General features: G+C 37.7%; 1 protein-coding gene across 2 annotated transcripts; it reads left to right on the top strand.

The window, feature by feature from the left end:
• The first annotated feature begins 2,789 nt into the window (after positions 1–2,789).
• Positions 2,790–12,243, top strand: LOC103706591 (alpha/beta hydrolase domain-containing protein 17C-like). 2 transcript variants are annotated; one of them, XM_039132175.1, is made up of 7 exons: positions 2,790–3,303; positions 6,938–7,036; positions 8,938–8,974; positions 9,065–9,301; positions 9,381–9,428; positions 11,149–11,708; positions 11,856–12,243. In XM_039132175.1, the coding sequence occupies exons 1-7, from the start codon at positions 2,999–3,001 to the stop codon at positions 11,926–11,928; spliced, it is 1,359 nt and encodes a 452-aa protein (XP_038988103.1). In that variant the 5' UTR covers positions 2,790–2,998; the 3' UTR covers positions 11,929–12,243. The 2 variants fall into 2 exon arrangements, with proteins under 2 accessions (XP_038988103.1, XP_038988104.1); XM_039132176.1 differs by lacking the exon at positions 6,938–7,036.
• Positions 12,244–13,099: the final 856 nt, after the last annotated feature.

The raw sequence follows: 13,099 nt of genomic DNA, 5'->3' as shown, positions 1-13,099 counted from the left end.
AGGGGTCAGTGAGGGGTCCATCTCAGTATCAAAACAACTGTGCCATGTCTGTCCTGCAGGACTGCAACCAGATATTTCGGTCCAATCTAAAGAGCCAGCCAGCTGTTCCTCCCCCTCCCTTCTCTGCATTAAACTCTCTCAGAGAGTAAAACCCCGTGAGATTTTGGCCAGAAACGTCCTCCTGCACCCTGTCCATAAATTTCTGAAGCTTTCTGGCCTCTTCCCACATGCCAAAACATGCATTCTCGCCTTCCCATCCCCATTCAAAGTGTTCCTCTTTCAGTCTTCATGTGTTATCATTTGTTGTTGGCCTGTATTTTTTTTTTTTACCTAGGACGGGCGATTCATATCTGACAAGTACGAATACACCCAATAAAATCAGAAAATAAAATATTTCGGAGTGCCCGAGGTAGTTCCCCATCTTTCAGCCCACATGGTACTACCCGTATGGTTGGCCACATAGGTGGTCACCCAATCCGTAATCCCATTAGCTTCACAGAAGACATGCTTGACCTGAAAGGCCATTCCATCCCTTATCATGGCCTAAATGTTACGAGGCAGAGGGTGGTCGTCATCCGCACCCCTCGGGCCCCCTAGATCCATCTGATTGTCGCCCTCCAAGATGATTGAGCAAGCTCGCAAACCTAGCCAGGCATGTATTCTCAAAAAAAAAAAAAAAGTGATTGCAATTAAAATGATTTTGTCGCCCTTTTCGCTATCTTATTACATGTGTAATGGCATTTAAATTAGTAAGTCAAGAAAAGAATGCTCGTACATAAATAATTGATCTTAAATGCATAATATATGTGCTTGTTATACTATTTCTATTTTGTCGTCGATGCTCTGTCTTGTGGTCACACTTAATTTTATGTGGAAAAAGCTTTAGATTACCCACCAAATCACTACTCAGATTACTAAGTAGAATGAAGTTGGTGATTGCCGGAGTGGAACAAGTGATAGAGTCCAATCTATTAACATCTAGTAATTAGGAACATGCAATGTATGTAGTAGGAAAGAGAGAAGAAAGAGCTAAGCGACAGAGTCAGATCCATTTATAAGTCAAATCCAAGAGTCCGTAGTAGAATTAGAGAGAGTTTAATTTGCGCACAAGTTTTAAGAGTTGTTTAGAGGTTGAATTAGAGAAAGAGAGTTCAATTTGTTTTGGAGTCCTATGAGAGTGATATAAATAATTTAGATGAGAAAGGAGGAGAAAGTGTGTGCGAGTTAACCCTAAGAAGGGTATTGTTGATATGAAAATTAATAGATGGAATCAAGAGAGAATATTTCTTAATTATGAAACCATCATTTAGTAAAAAAGAGTTTTAAGGAATTGGGAAAAGGAGAAAATATATGGATTAAATAAAGAGTATTGACATCTTTGTTTGGTTTTAATTTTGAAAAAACTCCAATCCGCTAGGGCTGTAGAATTGGTTTGAGATTTTTAGGAGAAAGCATATAGCTGATAAAGAGAAAAACAAATAGAGACATAAGTAGATTAGCTTCATTCATGAAGAGAGTAATTGAGGCTATTATAGTCATAAAATTTGAGAGACGAATTCTAAAACAACATTTAGCTCTCCCATTTAATACTATAACATAGGTAACTATTTCAAAAATTATATTCACGTTAGTAGTTGCCCAGTAATATTGCTATAAATAAGCCGAACCAAGCCAAGTATCTCAAGCTCAGCTCAGAAAATAAACAAGTTGCTTGATCTCCGCTTGAACTCAAACCAAGCTCATAAAAAGTCTGTCCAAGCTATGCTTTCCTAAGTGGAGCTTTATTCGAGCTAAGATGAGCTCTTCCACTCCAGATGAATGACTCAAATGTTCAACCTTAGCTCCTTTATGAGCCGAGCATTGAAATTGGTTTGAGATCGACTTATTTTTGTAAATAGGTCGAGCCCAAACCAAGCTGATTTCAAGCTAAGCTTAAGCTACTTAAGATCATAGCAAGCTTCATAGTTCATAACATTGCATAAGTACACTTTATATGGTAAACATACTTCTTTCGGTCCATTTTAATTCCATCCCTCTCTCTAAAGGTGCATCAATCAAAAATTACATAATCAATTTATTTAATTTAAACAATATCTTTTGTGTACAAATAGTTTCTTAGCATCTATATTTAACTTGTCGATGTACTATTATTATTTTTTGATTAACAAAACATGATGTTTTGCCATGCATGCACCACCTAAATACATCATGTGTTGCTCAGAGCTACATCACATGCTTGAGTCTACTTGACCCTAGTTTTGAAGACATAACTTGCATGCAACATGAGAGGGTTGCACCTTTTGAGATCAATTTTTTCATATACATGGCAATAAAAAAAGGAGTCCCTACTAAAATAAGTTCTGTCCTTAAACTAACTTGAGATTCATACAAGTCAATCAATTCCACTTCTACATATATATATATATATATATATATATATATATATATATATATATATATATATATATATATATATATATATATTCAGATTTTCACCAAATCCCACAAAATTCTGCTAGAACCATCTAACGCCCAAGAATTCAACAGGGTCACCAGACCTCACTGCCGTAATTTCCGCGCCACACGTGACTCGCAGGTCTCATCACGTGATCCCCTGACCTTTCTTGCGCCGGGAACTCCTCCCATCTCCCTCCCTCCCCATTTTAATTCGCTCTTTAATTATTCCCCCAAATCCCTTTTTAGAAATATTTCTCTTAATACCTCATTTTTCAAAAAAATCAAAATAAAAAAATGCCTCTATTTCTCCCTCCCTCCCTCCCCTTCTCCTCCTCCCCACGTCCCCTCTCTTTTCCCTACGCCGCCCCCTCTTCCATTCTCCGCCCCCAAACCCAAAACCCTAAACCTAGATTGGAACACCAGGATCCTCATTGGGAGCCCTCTCTCCGATGCCGACGACGGCGCTCCGGTGGGGCCTGCAGCCGGCGGCGTGACCCGATAGGTTGGGGGAATTAAGGGAGGAGTGGGGGTTTGATCGGAGATGGGAGGGGTGAAGTCCACGATGGTGGCGAGGTTCGCCTTCTTCCCTCCCGACCCACCGTCGTACGGGGTGGTGGTGGAGGACGAGGCGTCGGGGCGGCTGGCGATGACGGAGGTGCCGCGGCGGGAGGGGGTGGAGGTCCGGAGGCTGCAGACCAAGCGGGGGACCGAGATAGTGGCCATGCACGTGAGGAACACTGAGGCCAAGCTCACCGTGCTATACTCCCACGGCAATGCGGCGGACCTCGGGCAGATGTATGAGCTCTTCGTCGAGCTCAGCCATCACCTCCGAGTGAACTTGATGGGGTGAGGAGCCTTCTCATGTTGTTTCTTTTGCTGAACGTTCTTCGTGGGCTGTTTTTGTTTTTTTTTTTTCTTTCTTTCTTTCTTTTTTCTTTTTCCTTCTTTCGTTTTTCTTTTGGGGTGGGGGTTAAAGTTTCGATTTTGATGCCAAGGAGAATTTTATTGATGTTTGCCGAGACTGAAGACATCGGGAAGGTCTGATCTCTGTTTGATGGGATGAATGAGTCTCCAGGTTCTTAGTTTAATTCAAATTTGAATTTTTGGTAGTTTGAAATTTTGGAATAAGGAACGCTTGTTTTTTTTTTGTTGTTGTTGCTGCTGCTGCTGCATGGAATAAGCAACTCGTTCAACTTAAAATTCTTTGAGTCTATTTGAGGAAGCCTTACAGACTAGAGTGCTATTTACCTCTTTGAACCTCTATGTCTCGTATAGCTGTATTCAATTTGGAAATCTTAGGATACAGATGGAAAAGTATGGGTGTGGCCCTTCTTTTGAACTTCCTTGAGTGGTGTGAGTTAGATCGGTCTTTGTAAAAAAGGTGTGAATAATGTCTTCATCTGTGCTTCGTTTCTTTTCTTTTCTTTTTCTCTTGAAATGATAGGCAGGACACCCTTGTTTGCTGCTAGTCTATAAATTTTGACTGAGGAGCAGAATCATGAGTCATTTTTTTTATATTTGATTGGAGTTTCTTTGATTCTTTTTTTTTTTTAATTTGAGTTTCTTTGCTACTTGTGTTTCCAAGAGTGTTAGTGTAATTATCAGCAAGGTTTTTTTTTTTATAGATGTAAAGTAGATAAAGTTCCCTAATTTATAACCTTGCAGCTTCATTTGATGCAGCGAATAGCATGTTAAAATTTATGCTTTACATTGGTGTGTGGCACCTTGTTTTGGAAAAATCAAAGATGATTACAATTGCATGGTTGCATGGTCAAGTTTCTTTCTTTCATCTTTATTAAAGAACTAGAAAATGCTGGTTTTGAGGGCAGAATCGATTTTAGGCGTGAAGGGACATCAATGAATTGGTAGATAGTAGACTTCTTGCTTATGAATGGGTGGTGAAATGCTATTTGGATCCTGGAACTGGAAGTCCACCCACTGATCTTAATTATTACACATTGCCTTGTACGCATTCTCGTGGTTGAAAACTTTTGCTGCATGATCCTTCCACTCCCATGAATATATCAATTTCTTGCTTTCGCTCCTTATTTATTTGACCACGGAATGGTAGTTAAAACATTTGCTGTTGAAGAAATAAAAGCAGCATCCACTTAAAATGGGATAGACACAATTGCAAGTACATCATTGTATTTCAAAGTAATACTTTATTGAATCTTATGTATCTAAATATAACAACATTAATGATGATTATTGATGCTATGATGAACAATTTTAATTGAGAGCTCAATTTAATTTGTTATTTGCATTTGAATAAGGCGGTTGGAAGTCCATGCATTTTGATTGATCTATGGCATGTTGCAAGTTTAGATTGAATTTTATTGCTGCTTTTATGAATGCAAGTTGTTCTTATCAGTTAATAATATTGAAGTCTTTTATTGAGTGAGGCGCTTTTGGTGGGTTAAGGATTAATGTTTTTAACATGTAGCATGACAGTGAATTTTGGGTTGTCCCTCTATTTACCTTAAGTAGTCTCAGTGTGATAGGTTCCTCTAGTTCTAGAAATTTGGTCTAGTGATAGACAGACCAATTTAAAGAGGAATACTTAGGTTGTTTCCTCTAACATGACTGGTGGATACATGCTAATTTTCAAAAAGTTAAAAAGAAGAAAATTGGAAGTTATAAGAAGGTGGGAATTTAAAAGGTTACACCTCTTAAATATCTACTGTTGCATTCAGATTTAAATTTAATTTTACTTATTGTAATCATTAACTTTTAAGATTAATGAAAATTCAAACTTTTCTTGGCTATTTTTGCAGTACTTTATTCTTAAAAAAAAATAAAAATAATTTCAGTTTCTTTCTAGTTCAAAATTTATCCATTTTTTCTTAAATATTATATAAAGGTTGGATTATTGTGTTATTATTCACATGAAGAAAGCCGTGAGGATGAGAGGATTTTGGTTTATTGCAGTGTATTCACAGCTAAATAATGGCTTATGGATGTAAAGGGTACCGGCAATTGGAGCTCTGTAACTATTGTGCTCTTTTATTTCAGTCCATACTGTCATTTATTAGCTTCTCCTACAGCACAATAGGGATGGACTATTTTAGTTTTGCAATTTAGACCTTGGTGTAGAAGTTTTATAACTTCACTCATTGGCAGTCCAAAGGTGCAATTCTATTGTTACTTTTTTCTGTATGTGTGTGAGGGGCACCTGCATGTGCTTTCATGTCCATCTAAGTACCCTGTCTTCAGCTATTCTTTCTAGAGAACGCCTTATTTCTACATTTCGGAATCCTGTTTTGTAGTGTCAGCCTAACACATAGCACTAGAACATCTACGATGAGCTAGCAAAGGTATACAAAATGAAGTTATATAAGTGCAACTGCTGACTAGTTAATTTGTAATTATCAATGAAAATAAGATTAACCTGTGGCACATGGACATGTGAAGGAACAAAAGAAGTTTGCGCATAGTAGAGGAAAACTGTATCAAGAGTCTACTATAAGCAGAAAGATGTCTACAGAAAAAGTAATTTCAACTATAGGAAGCCTCATAAAGTTATGTTGATAAAAAGCTTGAAAGCAAAGGAAGTTATGCAAAACTTGAATTTTATCTACGTTGTACTGAAAGTTAATAACTTCAATCTTTGATTGGTTTCTCTATTGATCACAAACCGTGCCTTGTTGGAAGTTCCGATGGGAGATTTAAAATGCATGGATGGACTTTACTGAAACGCAAATATTTAGTCTGCTATATCCTATGCTTCTAGTAATATGACCTAGAAAGAAGAAAAACTCAAGGATTTTATTGGTAAGGTCGACCATTGTGTCTGTGCTTTACCATAAAGAAAACTTTGTTACAGTTTCTACCATGGTCGGCGAAACCATCCCAAACCGCCCGGTTCAGAGCGTCCCAAGTCGTACCGGCGGCGGATTGGGACGATTCCGTCATCGCAATCGAGACTCCGTCGCCAGAGGGGGAGAAGGAGAAGGAAAAGGAGAGAAAGAGAGAGGGGGAGGGAGAGGGAGAGGGAGAGAAAGAAAGAGAGAGGCCGATTGGGGTTGCCTGGTGGAGGCCGGGGAACCTCCACACGGAGGAGGCAGAGACCGAAGAGACACGGAGGCGGGGCTCCGCTTCCGGTCCCCTGTTTGTTTCGAAACAGGGGCCCGGAGGGGGCCCCCTTTTATTTTTCCGGATTTTAAGTTAAAGTCGGCAAACCCATTGCCGACTTTACTTATTTTTTTATTCAAAAAAATTAAGTTATTTATGTTCAATGATAATAGTTATTTATGTTCAATGACCAAAATTCCAATACTTTATGACTTGTGTTGACTTTAGAGATGTTGGCTAGAAGTGTTGTATATAATTTAAATCTCATGAGCTACATGCCAGTCCTTAGGAGGCTCCTGTAGCTGTCAACGTACAGTTGTGGAGATAGGGTTTTTATGTTGTCGTTATAATACGTATCACATGCTCAATGAGGAAGGTACGATAATGTCGTTATTTTCGCCGCCAGGTTTCATCGGAGGATGCTTACACCACGCCATCGACACCGACGGAGACTCAGTACAGAGGACCATTACAATAGCGGTGGCGTGGTCACCGCCCTCAATCGGTAACAGTATATTGTTGGCGTACAACTACCGTGTGGCTAACCGCTAGAAGAGAAAAGATAGATGCAATTTTCTTGCTGTTGGGACCGTCCCTCCAAAAAGTCCCTGATGTCGGTGCATGATTTGGTTGTTTGTTCATTGCACCAGCCACTTTGGCTTGTTTTATATGCATAGTTGTTCACTTCTTCATACCTCATCAATGGAAAAAAAGACCGGATATTATAAATAGGTTGATGTTGATAGTAATGCAATCCTAATATTTTTTTGGGATGTTGGAATGAAATCATTTAAACTAGGGTTATGTGGCTATTCTAAATCAACGTGTCAATTCTTTATGCTAGTAATATATATGTATACATAGACGCACTCATCAGACATTGATCCAAACAAATTGTACTGTGCCTATATTTTTATTGGTAAATGTAACTGATGAGATGGTTCAGCAGTGTGCTATGATAACTTTCCCTAAATTTTATTTAATAAATTCATATGTAGATGATGAATTTGGACTAATTCCAATGATTATATCCGGCTACATAGTCGTCAAATATTTTGGTTTGAATTCTGAATGATATATAAATATGGAGACTTGGATGATAACTGTTGAGATGGTTGAGCACTTAATTTAAAAAAAAATTAAGTGAAGTTGGCAATGGGTTTGCCGACTTCAACTTAAAATCCGCAAAAATAAAAGGAGACTGGAGGTGGAGCCCGGCCTCCGTGTCTCCTCGACCTCTGCCTCCTCCATGTGGAGGCTCCTCGGCTTCTGCTGGCCAGCCTTGGTCGGCCTCTCTCTCCCTTCCTCTTCCGCACCCTTCCTTCTTCGCTCTCTCTTTGTTTCTTTCTCCTGTTCTCCCTCTCCCTCGCCTCTACTGTGTCGGTATTGGACCAGCACGACACGATGTGGGGTTGTACCAGCCCGTGCTGCCAGACAACCGGTACGGAGCCCGGTTCCGGCACAACAGACGTTGGTTTCTACTCGATTTTCTCTGCTTAGAGACCCCATATTGAAATGTTTGTGCTGTAAATACAATCACATGAGGAATGTTGTATCTATTCAACTTGTAGCTGAAAGCCATCTGCATGTATCCATTTCTATGTCATGTGAACCCCACCAGCATTTGATGCAACATCTATATGAAAATGGAGGCAAATGTGCTTCACAAGAGTGTAATCGAAGAACTGGTGACAAGTCAAGGGAATGACTTTGGAAAGTTTTCTAGTGTGTGGAGATCAATAGAGTGAAGCTAAAGTAAATGGGCTTAAATAGTTAAACCCTTTTCTTTTGTATAAAAGAGCTTTCATTTCTTTCTAATATTGAATTTAGGTGCGTAAACAAACAGTAGTTGAGCTGGCTCCTTTAATTTTGAGCCAGTCTCAAGCTGCTCGCAATTCACAAACTGCTTATTCAAGAGATCTATTAGAGCTTGTGGACTCTTTAAACTGATTATCCCAGATATATCACATTTTCTTTTCTTTTATACAAATTATTTTAGTTTATAATGAATAACTATCAAATATTTGTTGTATACAAATAGTTGCTAAAATAATTAATATATTAATTAGTTTTATATTTATATTTCAAGCTTTAATTAAGCCGAGCTCAAACAAGCCAATCAAGCTCTATCTTGGCTCATTTACTAATTTAAAAAGCTGAATTTAAGCTGAATTTTGAACCAAACATGAGCTGGCTCGTCAACAGCTTATCCGTTTGACAGCCCTAATTGAATTTGGTGCCGAGACTTAGCACTTGGCACATGATGGACCTCCAAGTTTGTGTTTCTTTTTGTTTTCCTTGCCTCCAATTGCATAGGTCTTCAATGCCTTTTGGTTTCTCATATTAATCCATCCCATGCTTGTGGTGGATGATATCCTTTTTAACATAGATATCTAATTTCTGCAGGTATGACTATTCTGGCTATGGACAATCATCTGGAAAGGTTGGAATTATGTTCTTAGCTGCCTCTTGTTTTGCTTATTTATTTTTAACTTCTCTAAAGTTCACCTTTTCTTATTACTTTTACTGGCAGGCAAGTGAGCAAAATACTTATGCAGATATTGAGGCTGCTTACAGATGCCTTGAGGAGACATATGGAACCCATGAAGAAGATATCATTTTATATGGTCAATCAGTTGGCAGTGGGCCTACTTTGGATTTAGCTACTCGCATGCCTCATTTGAGAGCAGTTGTTCTACATAGTCCCATTTTGTCTGGTCTACGAGTGATGTATCCTGTGAAGCATACATATTGGTTTGACATATACAAGGTTCCCATATCATTCTTTGCTTAGTTTTAAAGAATTTATGCTTTTAGCAGATTAACATGAACTCTTGTTATCTTTGCAGAACATTGAGAAAATTTCACATGTCAAGTGTCCTGTGCTTGTAATTCATGTGAGTACATTATATTGATACCTCTCTTGATTTATTTGAAAGTGTTGCTAAAGCATCATATCACATTTTAAGTTTATTCAGTTAGCCTCAGTATAAATAGTTGCCTATAAATCTTTTATTTCTCTTGGTACTTTGGGTTCTCTGCATTCATTCTTTGTCAGTTGGAGTCATTCTTCTGCTCCCAATGAAATCTATGTTATGGAAGTTTTGCTAAGTTAGTTATTGGATATTGGACTCTTATGAAATGCCATGGTTGTACTATAACTGCATGTTAATGTTGGGTTGGAGTTTCCTAGACAAAGTAGGGGAACCTCATTTCCCTTCCAATTATCTTATATTTATCATTCTTAACATATAGTAGCTATAATTTTGTATTTTTATTTTTTTCCTCTAGTGGTTCTTCATATACTTGTAGAATGGAGCTTGTGTTTGCACCATGCATATATGGTGATTCTCCAGTGGATGATTATATATGAATCATTTGTTTTAAGGATAGAAAACTATTGGCTAGCTTAACTTTCATTATTTATTTCTCATTTCATTCTTCTTTGTCTACAACTTTATGTACTTATCTAAGTCTTAAACTTTGGGGCGAGGGGTGTACATCAAATTTAACTTGGTGTTACCTGTTAGAAAATATTTTTAATACTTATCTTCTTCCATTAGTGTTTTTTTTTTCCAGCATTCAGCAACACTTTCTTTGTTTCTTATGTCCCAAGCATTGTCTAGGTATTCTTCGCACCATTCAATTCACTAAGAAAAAAATCTTGAGTTAGAAATTTCTGCTAGTGGAGTTTTTTGGATTGGTATTTGATTTCTATTTACTTGCGAATTTGAAGTTTACTAGATATGTCATTTAGATGAAGAAAAGAAAAAAGCATACTAATGTTACATTATTTTTATGAGATTGTGATACTCATGACCAAGTGAATGCAACAATTATTTGGTGAATTCATAACTCACTCATGACTCATAAGAGGTGCCTCTTTCCAACCTTCTTTGTATTGAATGTGCCTTCCATTAGAGCTTGATATTGCATTTTATGGAAATGTAGTTGCAGTCACTATTGGGCAATAGAATAGATGAAAGAAAGTTTATTTGTATAGCTGGCACTATAGTTCTTGTATTTACTATTCATACCCTGAATGGTAGAAAAACTTCAATTGTACACATTCAAGTCGTGTTGTATAATTATATTAATCAGTGGGAACTATCCTTTTGGTCATTGAGTCCAAGTTATCAATCACCAAACGATAGGCATGATGTCAGTGTAAGATGGCATTCATTTGAAACTCTTACATCATAAACAAAGGATGTTCGATGTGCATTGACCAGAAGAATGAATAACTGATGTAAAATAACTGCAGTATCTGGAATAAAGAGCCTAGAAAAAAATGCTTCAATATTTGTCCTTTCTGCATCATACAAGAAACCTGATGTTTTTACATGAACTGGCAAATGAAAAATAGGAAATTTCAAATTAAGATTTTCCTTCCAAACATGATATTAACAAGTGTTTATTATCTTTGGTGCAGCATTGGCAACCTATACTTTGAAAAATATTGGAAAGAAAAATGAACTTCTTTATTTTTGGCATAAATAAATAAGCATGCATGCTTCTTTAGGTTGTCTGTGCCTAAAGAATTTCTTCTATAAGAATACTGCTTTCCCAGGAAGTTCTCCCTGTCTTTAGGATTGTGAAGTGTATTTTTTTTTTCAGGGAACTGATGATGATGTTGTGAAATTCTACCATGGGAAGCAGCTTTGGGAACTGTGCAAAGAAAAGTATGAGCCTCTCTGGATTCAGGGAGGGAACCATTGTAACTTGGAACTTTATCCTGACTATATAAGGCATCTAAGAAAATTTATATCAGCCATAGAGAAGTCTCCTGCAATAAAAATTGAATCAGCTGAGAGCTCAGATCTCTCTGAGGCTCCTAGGACAAGCTCTGACTGTTCAGAGTTTCCAAGGAAGAGCACAGACCAGAAGGAGAAGTCTAGGCTTAGCACCGAGAATTCAGAGTTTCCCAGGAAAAGCACTGACCAGAAGGAGAAGTCTAGGCCAAGCACCGATAATTTGGAGTTCCCAAGGAAGAGCACAGAGCAGAAGTCTAGGTCAAGCATTGACCGTAGAGAGAAACATAGGCAAAGCACAGATCGGAGAGAAAAGTCAAGAGCCAGCACTGATAGGAGAGAAAAATCAAGAAGAAGTGTTGATCGTTCTGACAATTCAAAGGATAACATGGACCAGCCAGAGAAACCAAGGAAAAGCTTTGATCGGTCGGATAAAACTTAAATGACTGGCTAAGATTTTCTTCCTTTTTTTCAAATTTTTGTGTTCTGTCATATGTGTATATATATCTCTTGTGTTCTGTGGTTTTTGTGTTGTCTGGTTCTCTCTTGACTGTTGTAATCAAATGGTGGCAGCTTTGGAGATATGGTGAGATCGGTGGGGTTGTGCAATATCGACTGTTTCAAAGACAAAGCTTCCGGGGCCTGAGGTATTCAGAGGTCAGTGCTTGGTTTTGGGTTGTTTTTTCCTTTCTGATTAATATATGGGTTGGGTGGATTGTCTTGGTGATGGAAAATTCGCATCTTCATGTTTATTGGAAAAAATAATACGGTTTAATTTAACGAGCTTTTTGTTGTCAGGCTCATAGAAGGAGAAATTCTCTCTTTTCATTTTTATTCTTCTGTGTCATGCAATCAATCTTGGTGACATGTATGTTACTGTCCATTGAAAGAGATTTGGTATGCATAAAAATCATGTGGGTATCTTATAGCCCCTACATAACTTTACCTTTGAGCTTGGTTATTTGCCTCGTGAGATCAGCTTTCTAACAGAAGCAAAGTAGCAAATGGTATATTAAAATTACTATAAGAAAATTTAGTATAGTGATTCTTTTGTCTGGTTTTGGTGCTGGCAACATACCTGTTTTTGTCTTTGTTTCCTCATGCGAATGGCAAATTATTTGCCATAAATAACAGCATGGATAACTCTAATACTTCCATAAAAGGGTCTGATTGGAAGATCAATGTTGAAAATAATGGAACATGGTGTCTTTCTTGGCGAATAGACTCTGATTTTACTCTATATACTGAATTGTCATTCGTGTTGTTGCTGATTGGAGGAAAGTGCAATTATATTTTGAAATATAAGGAGCAGAATACAAGTTCATTTTGTTCATACCCATTATGGTGGCAGGGTACGCTAATTGTAAGGTGAAATGAATCAAAGGCAATTTCTGAAGAATTGCGTATCTCTTGCATGTAATCTCCTTATGCATAATAGCTTCCAGCTTCTTGCATCTATTACATATAATAGTGGATAGGTTGGGGGCATGGTGCTCCACTATGTTTGCTACTGTGAAGGCATCTGCAATGCTGTATACTGCTACTAGCCCTTACAAGAAGTTATTCTATTAGCTCATCATTGTCATTTTAAATATAAAAGATCTAGGTAGTTTTTAGCAAGTCAGGTAGTGCTGATTGAGAAGCATGACAAAGTTGGTCCTTATTTATTGCACCATTGGCCGTTCAATTCTTGTTTCATTTTGTGACTTGTGGTGCAATTTCAATTCTAATGCTCATTTTACTGGCAAGTGTCTATTGGAAATCTTTGTTTAAATAGTTGTGGCTTATCTTTAGATACAATGTTAAAGAGTTGGACG

Source organism: Phoenix dactylifera, chromosome 1, assembly GCF_009389715.1.
Source record: "Phoenix dactylifera cultivar Barhee BC4 chromosome 1, palm_55x_up_171113_PBpolish2nd_filt_p, whole genome shotgun sequence".
In the NCBI taxonomy this organism is placed as follows: Eukaryota; Viridiplantae; Streptophyta; class Magnoliopsida; order Arecales; family Arecaceae; genus Phoenix; species Phoenix dactylifera.
Note: the sequence above shows the minus strand (reverse complement) of the source record. Positions and strands in the feature narration are given on the sequence as shown.